The following is a 14,223-nucleotide window of genomic DNA, read 5'->3' as shown; positions in this document are numbered from 1 at the left end:
TTTTGCCAATTAAACACACACTGCAAGACATTAGGGAAGGTTTACTTTCAATTTGTGGCGCTATCAGTGGTCACAGAACAAAAATGTCTCCGGACGTAAACAGAGAAAATGAAAGTCGAGGCATGTTGCGGGCTAATTAAAAATCTGGCATTGTGTACGGAGTTTGTTCGTAGAGATAGCAACCGTCCATATCACCTAATTCCATACAAAGCGTCTGATTAGAAAGGGGGGTTGCAAAGCTACAAAAACAAACGCGGCATTGTGAGCGGAATACAAATGAATGTTTCACCATTGTAGTTTTTACGTTTTTCTTGAAAGCAGGTTTCGAGTGTAAAGCAAAAATCGAGAAAGATGAATGACGGTGACAATAGCAGTTCATCAACTCTGAGGGGAGCGGTCAGGGAAAATGTCACTACACCTACACTCCTCCGTCAAGGTCGAGTTAGATTGAAGAAATACCTTTTTGGTACGCAGACAAAAAAAATATGTCAGTGTGTACATTAGTAAAATAACATTTGCGAAGGTGTCTCGTCTGGCATGTTAAGCTCACGTTGAGCCCCCCCCTCAGGAGAAACAAAATAACACTTAGCACAACACAGTGAGAGCAAAACCACAACGAAAAGAAAGCCGCACACAGATTTCTCCGAAATGAGCTAAGCCATGAGAAGAATGTCAAACTTGTGCTTAGTTTGCAAGAATAACAGCAGGGGTGTCCCGGTCAAAAAGTGGCGGACTTGCTCAAGGTGGGGAAGGGTGTGTTTGGAACTCTCTGTTCTACGTCCAGATGTTTCTTGTTGTCTGGTTGAGTGCGACAAAACGGCTGAGGAGAAGATTATGAAACTCTTTGGAGGCAGGAAGTGGGAAACTAGGTTGAGTGGCGGAAAAGAAAAATATGGATTTGGGGGAACTTGATCAGTCGCTTATGATTATACTTTGATATTCATCGATTCAATTTAAAAGGTCACGTGTATCACTTTCAATGCAATTCACAATTACAGGACCAAATCCAACCAGGCTGAGTGTGGCTAATCTGCTGACTAATCATTAATAGTTGAATAAAAGACTGTGTTAAAGGATTTTGAGAACCTTAAAGGCACAAAATAACAATACAATTGAAACTTATTTACTGTGTATTGACTCAATTCTCAAATCTATGAGTTTTACTAGACACCGTGCCTATTAATTGCCTCAACTTGGTCCGGCTAGCTAATGTGGCTAACAGCGCGGTTAGTCTGGTTTGTGTGCGTCAGGTTAGTAAACATCAATAAATCTTTCTGGTTCTCATGGTGTTGTGTAGTTAAACATTTGTCTGCTAATGGAGCTAAGTAGTTGTGGAGAACCAGACATAGTGTGAGACATGCTCAATTTCACCGGTAAAACCCGCTAAAAGCTTCGTCGCAATCAGATTCAGTAGCCCTTTTTTCCGTCTTTAGAATTCCCCAGGAGCCTTGACCATTAAATCTGAATAGTTTAACCACATTCTGTTACTTTTACAATCCGAACACAAAACTAGTGGCGAGCCTGATGTGATTTTTTTTTTCTTGCCTTCTGAGAAATGCCCTGGCTTGACTCTCACCGGGCATCGAGAAGAAATCACATTTCAAGAAGATCATCAATCAAAACCACAACTGTGGAAAATAAACAGTTGCATCGTAAAAATAAAACCCACACCACTTCCCTCTTATTTTTTTTATTTATTTTTTTACTAGCTACACCATGGTCCTAAAGAGCAGCTTACTGACACAAATGCGTTTTTGACAGCTACGCTGAGTGAAACGAATATCTAATAAAAAAGGTTTTCCCCACACAAACCAAGACGGTAGAATCGTCAGGAACGAGCCGTGCCGTGAAAGACGGGCCCTCACACAGCGCCGAGGCAGCAGACTAAACAATTCTACAAATATAATTTCGGGGTTACTACAAAACGCACACTCAGCACTCTTTCCATCTCTGCTCTGTTTCCACTCGGCTTGTTTTCTCCTTCCAAATACGAGTTACCGGTAATTATTGAACCTTGACTTTATAAAATCAAGGTAAACCTGGTACCTGGTGTGTGGAATGTCAGCCTCGACCGATTTCTAATATTCCAAGATAAATCAATTACATTGAAGCTATGAAGCAGACCTGTGACAAGAATTTCACCCAACAGATCCGACCGGCTTTTGTTTACCCCTAAAACAAACCCGATAAGTAAGGAGGAAAAAAAAAAAACAACAACCGTGAAGAATTTGACCAAGACAACATCTCAGAGCTAGCGGGGGAGCAAAAGCTGGGCCATCAGGAAATGACCTCTCCCGCCCTCTGCATCCGCACATTACACTGTTCCACTTTGTACGTTTGATTAGCAAGAGACAGAGCGATCAATAACCAAGTGGTCTTTTTTTTTTTTTTTTTTAGAGCAAGCCTAACAGTGCAACCCAACCCATGTGTCCTTCCCTTTCCACAGCCAATTATGTGATATGATCAATACGAGTCAGCAAAAAAAAAGATATCCGCGCTTCTCCATTCCGAAAAGCTCCAGCTCCAAACAAACAAACACACAAACAAGACTCCCAAGTTTGCTCCCGTGCGTCATAGGAGTGCATATTATCTGTTTCCTTTGGAAAAGAGAAAACATGAAGCTGCTTATCTTTCCTGCCCGGAGGAGGTTGTGCATTTTCGGGTCTGTGTGTGTGTGTGTTGGTAGCGCTGAGGTAGGAGGTGTCCACAGGGGGATGGGAACTGCTTTGCCTCTCCTCGGAAGTAAAGTCCAGATCTTAATCTGTTCCCCGACTGCATGGAACAGTTCCAGTTGGTTTAGCTCATAGATGTCAAACTTAAGGCCTGGGGCCCAGATACGGCCCGGCACATCATTTTATGTGGCCCGCGAAGACAAATTCTGCATCGACTTTGTGCCATTACTTAAAATTAATATTGCTTGCAAAAAACTGATCAGTAAATTAAGAGCAAAAATAATGACTAGAGAAGAAATAAAACAGTCTTCTGTTGTCTGGCACAAGAGGAACTGCAGGGGAGATATTCTGCCATCTGGCTGGTCACAACTTTTTCATTTGGTGATGGCGCCCAGCAGAGCGTGGCTGGCTCCGCAACGACGGAGGCACTCCAGCTCTCCGTGCCCATGCTAATCAGCCCAAACAACCACCATGCAGATGGAGCCTCTTCAAAAATCAGATGGCGCTCATAAGGCTCCGCGACTCCTTCAGCTAGTGAAATTAAAAAAAAAAAAAAAGGGCCAGCGAGTGCTGAAGCTTCTTCTAATTGGAATTCCTTTGCAGGGGTGAAATTGAAGATATGCCACAAAATTCCTCCAACACGATCGAGAAGCTTAAAAAGTTCAAAAACATTAGCGCTAGCTTCTTTGTAAATTGGCGGAAAAGAGATGTGGCAGCAAATCTGGGATTTGTTCACTTGTCCTTTTCAGTATACTAAATCGAGACATTTTGTGTCCAAACTTCTAAGCTCCGCCCACTGGCACACTGGCAACTTCAGCAACAATTGCTTTCCACACAGGGATTTAGACAATCTTCAGTTCAAAAAATGTCTCCAAACGATTACTCGATTTTTAAAACACGAGGCGATTAATCAGATCGTCGATTAGTTCTCGGTTAAATTAATTCTGGCACCTCTTGACCTGAAGATAACTGTGAGATAAAAATGAATAGTGCAAACTCAGCGTGTTTATTTGTGTCAATTACAGCAGCTCTTATCGTTTTAATGGAAAGACGATGAAAGACGTGATAAGACTCGATTCATATCACGCACGCAAGCAAGCACTTGTCCACAAGTGCACACTCGTCAAGAATTTGTCACTTCTCAGCAGAGCTTCACTTGTACTTTGCGGAAAATAACATAAAAAGATCCAAGTAGCTCTTGACTTCCGAGTTTGTCCCGACGCGCTTGATTCTGAGAGCATCTTTAGTTTTACTTCCAGGTCAAGTGGAAATCAACAGCGGGACATCCATTTTGTCACCCCAAGAACAAAAACACGACAGGTGTGAAAGATCAACACATCGATGGAAGAATTTAAAGATTCCGATGCCATCGGGAAGTGAATTTCCTCACATAAAAGGTTTAGAAAGCTCGAGCTTCGTTTTGTTCTCTTCCCGTCAATCCCATTAGCCTCTGGTGACACGGTCCCAGCTGCTCCATCCAGGAAGTGTCCCTAACAAGGTCCATTAGCGGTATTACCTGCATCCGGCGAGCGCTTGGGTCAAGTGGTCAACAGTCCACCAAAGGCTGAGATTAAATTACCCCACGGGGGGGGGGGGGGTCTACAGTATGGACCTCCCCATTCCCTAATAGATATTTTAGACAAGACCGGGTGGTCTATTTTGTTTTGTGGATCTTGATGGCCTTCAAAGTGTGACGGTTAATCAAATGTGACATTTAAGAGAATTTTAAATGTGGTGAGAGAGGTAGGATCTCAATTCTAGCGTATAACTCGGTGCCCTGTGGCAGGCACGGTGACAACGTTTTTACTACACGCGAGCGAGCGTGCAAGAGCAGAAACAAAAGCTAGGATCATCCCAAAGGGTTTTGCAACTACCTAGCTAACAGAGGGAAAAAAAAAAGGATGAGAAAGAACCGGTGGAATATGAAGAAGGCCTCCAAGGGCTTCGGGTTTCAGACAATGAGAACTACTTGGAGTTATGATGCATCTCCAAAAAATCTGAGCTCATTAGGAATCCACGTAAAACCTTGAGGGTAAGATTAATGCTGCCTGGTAGAACGCAATCCGGGGATTTAGCAGTCCGTCTCGGCTGTGAGCTTTTCGTTTCGGAGATTCATTCGGATATACGAGTTATTGAATTTGCTGGCTATTATTACGCTGAAATGACGAAACCTTCAGTTGCTTTGGATTTCAGACACGTTGATGTGCGGCTCACTGCTCACGATTAGCGTCATGAATATCACAATGGTCCTTCACTTTGAGTGATGCATGAATGGACAATTTGCTTTTCAGTCCCTGGAATTCACAATTGCAAATATCTATCTACCATGCACTTTAAAAAGAAAAAGTTTGCGTGGAGAAGAAATAAAGCCACAGCTACGCCTGACCTCTTCTTCGTTCGGCTGTGTCAAAACTCACGCTTTGACCTTTTTCCTTTACGATAAATCACGATGTGCTTCTGTTGAGCTGCCAGATTTTTGTTGAACCAATTTGTCACCGAAGCCCCCCCCCCCCCCCCCTTGCTGTGGCTGCATCTCCTCATCGTGGGATTAGTGGGAGGATCAAAGTACGCCAGCTCGACCTCTCGCTCGCCTTGTAATTAAAGCAGTCCAAAGCTTTGTGGATCAGATAAGTTGAGGCTAATCGTGGCTAACAAGAGAAAGATAGCAGGCAAAGCTAGCAACCTGGAAGTCCAATAATTAGGAGCTTGGGATAGAACTGCTCAAGGAACACAAATGGACTTGTGCAAATTGGTTCAGGACTATTTGAGACTTGAACAAGAGGTGAATGGCTGCCATTCTCCTTCTACCACTGTGGTCAAATGAACTTCCTTTGGCAGCCAATACTTCCTCACGCTGGCTGTGGTAACGTAATTCAGATGAAGCAGAAAGGGAACACTGGAGAAAAAAATAAAATAAAACTGGCTTTATGTCATTTTTGTGAAAGTCATAGAATGACTGCAGCTCTTTTTTACATATAAATTAAAGATTGCATTTTGCTTAAAAGTAAGCGAGAATATTTTTAAGCAGGATCTTCAATATGAGAGCAAGAAGATGTCAGCAAAATGTTTTTCTTTCTGATGCAGATGATAATTTGCTGATGTATGGTCACATTTTGTTTTTTGCTTCAAGTATCGGTGACTGGTATTGGCACTTTCCATGAAGACTCGATACCTTAAAATAAGGCTTTCTGGCTGATTTTTGTATTTTCAGAACAGCAGCAAGACACATTTGGTATCAAAGTGCAAATCCCAACATTAGAAAATTGTTGTCATGTTATCACACCCACACAGTGCTGGCTCTCCAGCATCTTCCACTGAGTTGACTCAAACACGCCACACCCATCTGCTCCTCCAAGAAAGCCATTTTTATCTAAAAAGGAAACACTTCTATCTTCTATCTCAAGATGCTCCTATTTACTTGCACTTACACACACAGCATTATTTTTTTTAATCTCCAGCTAACATGAAGGTGTTTTCCATCACACGTACTATAAAAATATCCATGCAGATGCGCGCAAAACAGTAAAAGAGTGCAAGGGTGGGACGTTTTCTCTTTTCAACGCATAACTCGAATGACCCTGTGTGTATTTTAAGCTCGGATCTGCACAGTTAGGGGTGCAGCTCTGTCATTTGGACTGCGGCCAAATAAGTGGGTGTGTTATGACATTGAAAAGTCCAAAGTGGACTTGCTTTGCGTGAATTGGAGGAGTGTGAATTGCGCAATAGTTTATATTGCGCAATTCACACTTATATGATATTGTGCAAGAGACATCACCTGGTGCTTACAGACTCACCTGTGACATCTGAGGTCTGAAATTGATCTCCTTCAGGTCCACGGATCCAGGGGAGAGATTGTGCAACATCTGGCACAGGAGCACCCCGTCACGCAAGGCTTGCGCTAGATCGAACACGGCAGCTGAGGGCCACACGACCCGGTGGTTCTGGGGCAGAACCTTGCAGTCGATCAGCCATCGTCCGCATTGCCTCCATTCCTCCATGTCTTCAGTTTTTCTTTTTTTTCTCCCCCCTCTACTCCACTGCAAATACGCTCAAAATGTCACGAACGCAAAACGAGTCCACAAATCGTGCTGATTGCACACAGCCGCTTCTTGTTTCTCATTCAACGTCAGGCGAATTCATAACTTTTTGATGTGGTGGGCGCAGGTCAGCCATTTGATCCAGTCAGTGGAGATGCAAATAAAAGCTGGAATAACGCCACCCTTGTGGGTCCACTTCACTACACGGCGGCGATGTCACTCGAAAACAAGCGTGGGATTTTTCTCCTCTTCATCGTTAAAAAAGTTCTCCAGGTAAATACAAGCATGAAAACGTCCCCTAATAAAAAAGTCCGCGTGCTGCCAAACAAATCAGCTGATTTGTCATGTAGAGCAACACAAAAAAACGCGCACGCGTCTTATTTAGTTGCTGGGTCAAGGCGAGGAAGCCGAATTCATGTAAGGAGGGATCACGCTAAGAAAAAAGAAATACTTGGACCTCACGACCATCCTGTTCGAGGAGCACACTCCAAATCATGCTCGGCTCCAGCGGAAACATCCAAGCGGGACTGAAACAATGACTTTATCCGGTTTGCGTGACGTTGCTCGGTGCATGAAAAACGGATCTCCTTCCTTTTGCTCTGCTGTGATCGCAAGTCCGTTCTCCTTTTCTGTGTCTCGATTCTCGCTCCACGTTTCCCCTCAAAGAGATGTTCAAATCCCCAAACTCCCGTGCAGAGCGACACAAACGCCAGGACAAAGCGTGCGCTCTTGACCCGAAGGTCTAACGAGCTTGTGCGTGCCGCCGGCACTTCACTTCGGATCACCCGTCAGGATGGTGTTGACAGTTTGTTAGAGAACCAACACACGCCGTGCACGGATGTGTGCACTTCGAATCTGCCCATGTTTTTCTTTCTTTCTTTTTTTCCCTTTCTTTTTTTTAAAGCGGCGCTTCATGGCACGCCTCCTTGTGGTGGAGTTTGAGCACTGCATGGGCAGGGTTTAATGACAAGGCTCTTCCCATTCATAATTTGAAATGTAGTCGGGGTAAGATTGTTTACTTACAAATATGATTTAGTAATCTACTTTTTTTTTTAAATGATTTTTGTTTGGAAATTATTTATCATCTTTACCGCTCGCTCTTGTTAATGCAGCTGTCATGCGGACAATTAAGAACATGATTGCCACGAACATCAACATGTCACATGTTCAAGCCTTTTTTGTCACGCCTCATTAATTTATCAACTCAAAGGCCATTATGCTTCCTCCCACCTGCAGATTCCCTCTGGGACGTAATGCATCGGATGAGTTTATTTCCTAGCGGCATAAAAAACGCTTGCGTATTTTGACAGGAAGCCTTTTGCTTGTTTAAGTCTGGCTGAGAAATATTCTGGCCATTCTAGCAGGTTGCAACTGTTCCAAGGCAGCATACAACAGGTGCTGCATTTTCTTGATCAAATCTATTTGGGGTAAGAAGCAGCAAAAAGTCTTTCAGAATGAACAAAGACAACTCCAACAGTCAAGTTGAGGACAATTCAATAACCAGACAATCAAGGATGCACTCACTTGCCATCCCTTGACTTTTTATGCAAATATTCTCCAAAAAAAGCTGTGTGCAACAGCAAATGTGTCACGTGAGAGCTTTCTCTTATCCAAAACATTACACTAGGGACTTGTGCGCTATAATTTTATTGCCCTACTCAAAGGCCTTGAAGGTCCTCTTAAAAATCCTAATGTCCTCATTATTTTGCATTTCTTCTGCATATTTGTGGAATGTCATAAAACAAAATCCCCATTCTACATTTATTTGCATTGTTATTCTCTAACGCTATGTTATGATGAGGCGGAAATTAAATATTCAAAGCGGCATATTTCTTCCCTTTTTCTGTTCTTGACGAGCTCGTTGCGCCCTTAAGCATTTATTATGCCAGGCCTTCAGGTCATGAGTCTTCAACTAACACATTTTTATAGGGACAGTGCCTCATTCATGGTCAAACATATTATTGTCTTCCACATAGCTGAAGCATTATGGAAGGGTATAGAAAGTCGCACGAGGCCGTGAGCGAGAAACCCGTGATGGGTTGCAATAATTTATGAGCAATGTTTGGGGAATGTCAATGGACAGGGTAGGTTGCTTTCCTGCAATTTTCTTTTTTACTGTCGTCTGTGAATGTGTTGCTTTGCGTCGGCTCTTTTACTCTTCATCATCATTCACTGTGAGTCATATTTGTGCCGTAATTAAACGTGCCCTATTAGCGGAGCAACTCGAGGGCAGCTGTTAGTGCAAATGATACAAATGCAAGCATCGGCACAAATGTCGGACCATTTAGCAAGTCATAGCCAAATGGAAACCTCCTGGCCTTGAAAGTTGCAGTTGCATTTGTGATGGACACTTTTTGTTGCTTGTGTTCCTTTTTTTTTAATCATAAACAAAATGAAGCTTCATGAACCAGTTAGTTTTTTCTCTCCTCTGGGTGGCACTCTATTATATATATATATATTATACATTGAGATGAGCTATACTGTATCTTTTAAACTCCCGATCCATAGATTATGGTTTTATAAAATCATACATACATCAAGATATTTTCAAGATGTGACATATGGCTGAAATTCGGAATATCATTTTAGCAACCCTACTGAGAGTGATGTCATCAGCACTGGTCCCAGTTACTAAGTAAGTAAATAAATAAATAATAAACACCATTATCGGTCTTTGTAGAGTGATTTAGAGAAAAATAAAATCCGATTTTATTTATGCAAACATAACAAATGTTGCTGATTTGAATCTTTTGACGGTAATGTATATGAATGAGATTCTGCGCTGCAAGAGTTCATGCTCAGCAATTTTCTACCAGATGACGAATGGTTCAAAGATAGATTAATCAGATGTGTCATAAACTATGTGGATAATTAAGTATACCAAAAAAAAGTATGCATAATGAAAATCAATTGTTGAACAAACGCGCCATCAAGCACGCCCAACACGTCTTGTAACAAAATTGACGTTGGCAAACCACATTAAGTGAATTTATACTTTCCCCTCGCCCTAAACGTGAGGCAGTAGAAAAGCAAAAGTGGGAAGTTGCATGCGTGTGGTCTTTTTAGTATTAACCTCATGGTCTGTGACTGATGCTCACTGGTCCCGTAATGACGACTTGTCATTGCAGTTGTGGCACTGATCAATCATGCCCTCGAGGTTGCGTTTGTGTGGTTGATGCATGAAGGGAATGCGGCCCATAGTCTGACTGCAAAGGAGTCAATGATGAATGCATCTGCACGCAATCCAAGCTCTTGTGTTGGAACTCGTGACAGTTGACACACTTAATGGCTAATTTGGACTTTTGAACATTTTTAAAAGAAGTCATAGAAGTACAAAGGCAAAAATGAAGCCATATCTGATTGAAGATTTTGCACAGGTATCACATACATAATTCCAATTTAAAAGGGTAATCCATGTTTTTCAAATCCCAACACGGTTGGCTACTATAGTATGTGTATATGTAACAGTAAAAATTTGAGAAAATATATCCTGCCTGCAATTTTTGAGTTTCAGGTGGGTCATTGCGAAAGTTGGTGCTGTACTGCCACACTGTGGCTGACTCCAGAACTGCATCTCAGCTTGAGCACTTATTCCTCACATTGGTTTAGCTCAGAAAGCAAACGAGACAAACTAGTTGCCTTAATAATAACAATCATAATATTATTAATAAATACTAACATTTTTAAGTATTGTCTTTAATATTTAATTTTTATGGTAATCTGAAGAAGGCACATTTGAACAAATGCAGGCAAGTCGGGCCAATAAAAAAATAAACATTATTGCATGAGAAAACAAGATCACAGGTAACCAAACATAGGTGCAACTATATACAAGTAGTGAAAAGTAACATGTAGTGTGGCATTGCTGAACAACTCTACTTAACGTCGATAACTGAACGGTCACATTCAAGTCAGACCCAGTATCTTATACTTTCGGTATCTTAAGGCTTTGGGGAAAAAAAGTTAAGCATGAAGTGCAACATCGAAATGCGATAATATCGAAGCGTCATAAAAGGAATTCAGAGTCATCATCAGATTTCACAGCAGCGAGTGACTTTGCAGTTTGGTCTGCTGAGGTGGCCTGTTGTTTTCTTTGTCAGCCTACATTTATGTTTCTTTGAGAATACAAGTGTGGGTGTTTGGAAACGCAAGCTCGATTTGAGAAAAAAGATTCACGATATAAAAAAATGAAAGGTAAGGACTTGGCCTTAGGATTGTACCGTATGTAATCTGGAGACGTCAAAGGATGGGAGGGGGTCGCTTTCACAAGTCAGTATTTTCTGAACTGGATTCCAAAGAACTGTTGACGTCGGAATCTGAGGAGCTGCTGCTGCTTTCCATTTGAAAAGCTCCGACTTGACACCTCTTCTCTGTTAATGGAAATAAAATTCAAGCAGTTACTGATTTGCATTTCAAAAAAAAAAAAATCTTGACATCAGCCCCGATCAAAACCATCATTCACTTACTCTGAAATCTCTTGAACTTCTTGTACAGACAACAACGCACGTATTGCTGCAGTGCGCGCAAAGTCGACGGTTTCAGACTCTCAAAGTCGATCTCGATCTCGTCAGGGTTGGCGTCGCACACGGACGGCTCCCGTTTCTGAATGATGCGTACCACCTGGCCCAGCTTTATGCCCGATAGTCTGTTTATGTCCAGACTCAGCTGGTGCTTCTCGTGGTACGTCAGTTGCGGGGATTCTTCGTCATAGTCGCCACCTCCATTCTTTTGCATCAAACAGATTAGGAGTTACAGGGCACGCTTGACACGTATTAAAGAGGCTCAACAATATGCAGCAATAATGACGCTTCAAATTTGCTTCACGAACCAGTATGTATTTTCTAAATCCTCTAGATGGCACTGTTCATTAGTCAGTGCACTTTCATCAAGAGGAGTAAAAAAAAAATATACTACTCTTTACAGACCTGTTGTTGGAACTCAGCAAATTGTGAGCCTTGTTCATCCGATTTATCCAAAGTGGACGAGACTGTGGTCAGCCCACCCAGAACCGGACCGTGGGCCACCTGCGAAGTGCTCCTGATGGGCTCGTCTAGAATGGCAGCAAATTTCCTCTCAAACACGCTCTAAAGAAAGGAGAACCAGGGAATCAAAGACGTACAGAAAAGGTTGTGGAGTTGTACTGTGTGATATTTTCCTGAGAGTACCTGAAGCTTCTTGGCCAGGGCGACGACGTCATGGTACGGGGGGTTGTACTTGTAACAGTTGGAGAAAATTAACCTGACGTCCGCAGCAAATCTTTGCGCATCTGGGTACTCCCGTCTGTTCAGTTTTGCCTAGTGATTAGTGATAGGAAAATGAAGCTTCAAATGTGCTTCTTGAAGTAGTTGTATTTTTTTCTCCTCTAGATGGCAATCTCAGTTCAAGTTTGGGCTGAACACATGATGACTTGTATTTTCTTTGTTTAAACTAAGAGTGACATCTAGAAGCATAATAAAAAAATACAACTGCTTCATGAAGCACATATGAAGCTTCATTTTCCCCATCGCTAATGTAATGAAGTAATGAGTGATGGAATGTGAGAGATGACAAGACAGCCTTTGCTGAAATCGAAAGCCCCATTTGATGAAAGGAAAAAGTAAATACGTGACTTATTACCTTGACAGTACTAAGATCCATTGGGCACTTGATGATGTCACGATAGTCGTGCAGCTGCAATGCTTCAACATCCACAGGCTTGTAGAAAGGCCAAGCGTAGGCTGCGTGCTTCTTGGAGAGCATTTCCTTCAGAATCTCCTTGCAGCATCGCAGTTGTTTGCTCAGTTGGATCGTCTCACCGTCTTGAAGTGTTAACTCTTTTTCACTGGTAAAAAAGAGGCTGGAAAGCTCGGTGATTTGCCGTCTTCTCTTGCTTTCTGGTGAGTCGTTCAATTCGGTCGAATCGCTCCTCTTCTTCAAGCTTTTCTTCTTTATTGGTTAAATTAAACAATACGGTTAATTTCTCATGATGCAAGCAAGCATGGTGTAGACTCAAGAAGACGTACGGTGTTGGCCTGTGAAGAATCTGTCTGCAGGGCCTCCAGTCCACCTGTGCGCATACATCAAATACTTTTGTAAAGTAAAATCTCCTCCCATACTACTAATCTGAGGCCTCCATTACCTGAACTTTTTTTTTTACTTTTCCCTTTGGCTGGATGAGACACCAGCTCTACTTCTTTCTGAGGCATCTGTGCAACTTTTTGCAAATAAATCTTTTCCAAGCTGAGAGCCATCAGCACTATGTCATCTGTGGGCTAGATGGAGAGGAGTAAGGGCGCGTCTGAGCGCACTCAAAGGCATTGATGTTCTGTGCGTGTTCCACCCACCTTGTTATAAACGTAGCAGTTGGTGAACATGGTGTTGAAGTCCTGCAAACATTCAGTGGCACTCCAATAGTAATTGTTCTCGAGTCTTTGTTTGATGGTTCCCAAATCCATAGCGTTGGTTATTATGGTATGATAATCCTAAATTTATAGGAAGTATTAGGAAAATAACGGTTGGAAAGTTACTGTGCACAGTACTCACTGGCAATTTCAGAGCCACAGCATCGACAGGATGGTAAAAAGGCCAGGCAAAATGGTGCTTCCACACAGCCTTCACCAATACACTCCGCAAGAACTGAAGCTGGTTAGTTCTTCGCCCTAACTTGTTGACATTGGTGACCTCGGGCGGCGGGGGGTTCTCCACTTGTGGTGCAAGTGGCTCAGTGTCCGATGCCATGATCATGAGTGGAAGATCAGATAATGCCAGTCTGTATTATCCTCTGAGAATTGCACAAGTGCTGTCTTTAGTATGGAAAAAGAAACCTGCAGCCATTTCTTGCATTGTTGTTTACACAGTAAAACCTAGAGGAATGGAAAAAAAAAAAAAAGGTTTAAGGCAATGTGACTGATGAGTAAAAATCAACAGCCATCTGTACAATTATTTACGAATTCACGTCAAAAAAAGAAAATCTGACGTGAGGCTAAAGCCATTCGAAACCACATAATATGTACTTTAATAGCAGTGTTAGCATGGGTTGGCTACAGTGCACAACATCCAAAACGTTTTCGATTTGTCATTTAAAAAATGAATTGCATGTCGTCAGAAGTAAACATTGCGAAAGGGCCTACCTGCATACCTGCACATCACGACACGCATATCTCGCGTTTACTGGGAAAGTCACTTTCACTTTCAAAGTAAAACGAAACCTTTTTTGATCGCATTACCTTGAAGGCAGGATGGGGGAGCAGTTAGTTCGTTACAGGAACAACGGGCATAGTCGTTTAAAATAATTATTAATGTCTGAATATACTTGATAATTGCGACAGGGATAGTTTCGTGTTTGGCCAAAACAGCGACAAATAGCTGCAGCCGTTAAACATTAAAAGTATCATAGCGCCCCCTTTAGTCTCGGAGGCTCAGTGCACCCCACACCTTTTCCCCTTAGCTTTGAATACAACAACTTTACCTCATACGATTTTAGAGCCCATATAAAGTGTCCGATACACAATTTTATTTTTTAAAACGCTTCAATT

General features: G+C 42.2%; 2 protein-coding genes across 14 annotated transcripts in view; both read right to left on the bottom strand.

The window, feature by feature from the left end:
• vav2 (vav 2 guanine nucleotide exchange factor) overlaps window positions 1-7,596 on the bottom strand; it is a 67,974-nt gene extending 60,378 nt beyond the window's left edge. For 6 of the 11 annotated variants that reach the window (XM_037265373.1, XM_037265374.1, XM_037265377.1 and 3 more), the window contains exon 1: window positions 6,467-7,596. In XM_037265373.1, coding sequence (XP_037121268.1) covers window positions 6,467-6,670 — 204 coding nt within the window. In that variant the 5' untranslated portion in view covers window positions 6,671-7,596. The remainder of the gene's footprint in view (window positions 1-6,466) is intronic. The other 5 variants (XM_037265381.1, XM_037265376.1, XM_037265380.1 and 2 more) reach the window with 2 other exon arrangements.
• Window positions 7,597-10,854: 3,258 nt separating this feature from the next.
• LOC119131517 (bromodomain-containing protein 3-like) lies at window positions 10,855-14,073 on the bottom strand. 3 transcript variants are annotated; one of them, XM_037266031.1, is made up of 10 exons: window positions 13,915-14,073; window positions 13,232-13,551; window positions 13,033-13,170; window positions 12,828-12,960; window positions 12,712-12,755; window positions 12,326-12,634; window positions 11,875-12,003; window positions 11,635-11,793; window positions 11,176-11,434; window positions 10,855-11,079 (listed from the first exon to the last, which is right to left on the bottom strand). In XM_037266031.1, the coding sequence occupies exons 2-10, from the start codon at window positions 13,430-13,432 to the stop codon at window positions 10,973-10,975; spliced, it is 1,479 nt and encodes a 492-aa protein (XP_037121926.1). In that variant the 5' UTR covers window positions 13,433-13,551; window positions 13,915-14,073; the 3' UTR covers window positions 10,855-10,972. The 3 variants fall into 3 exon arrangements, with proteins under 3 accessions (XP_037121926.1, XP_037121929.1, XP_037121928.1); XM_037266034.1 differs by having other exon boundaries at window positions 12,326-12,619; XM_037266033.1 differs by having other exon boundaries at window positions 13,819-14,058.
• Window positions 14,074-14,223: the final 150 nt, after the last annotated feature.

The sequence above is a fragment of the Syngnathus acus genome, chromosome 12 (genome assembly GCF_901709675.1).
Source record: "Syngnathus acus chromosome 12, fSynAcu1.2, whole genome shotgun sequence".
NCBI classification, from domain to species: domain Eukaryota; kingdom Metazoa; phylum Chordata; class Actinopteri; order Syngnathiformes; family Syngnathidae; genus Syngnathus; species Syngnathus acus.
Note: the sequence above shows the minus strand (reverse complement) of the source record. Positions and strands in the feature narration are given on the sequence as shown.

What these genes read in the sequence shown, in the direction of transcription:
- LOC119131517 (XM_037266031.1), bottom strand. Translation starts at nt 13,432, where the DNA reads ATGATCATGGCATCGGACACTGAGCCACTTGCACCACAAGTGGAGAAC. An exon ending in ATTCTTCACAGGCCAACACC is followed by an intron (nt 12,635 to 12,711) that starts GTACGTCTTCTT and finishes TAACCAATAAAG; the next exon opens with AAGAAAAGCTTGAAGAAGAG. An exon ending in TGGATCTTAGTACTGTCAAG is followed by an intron (nt 12,004 to 12,325) that starts GTAATAAGTCAC and finishes ACTAATCACTAG; the next exon opens with GCAAAACTGAACAGACGGGA.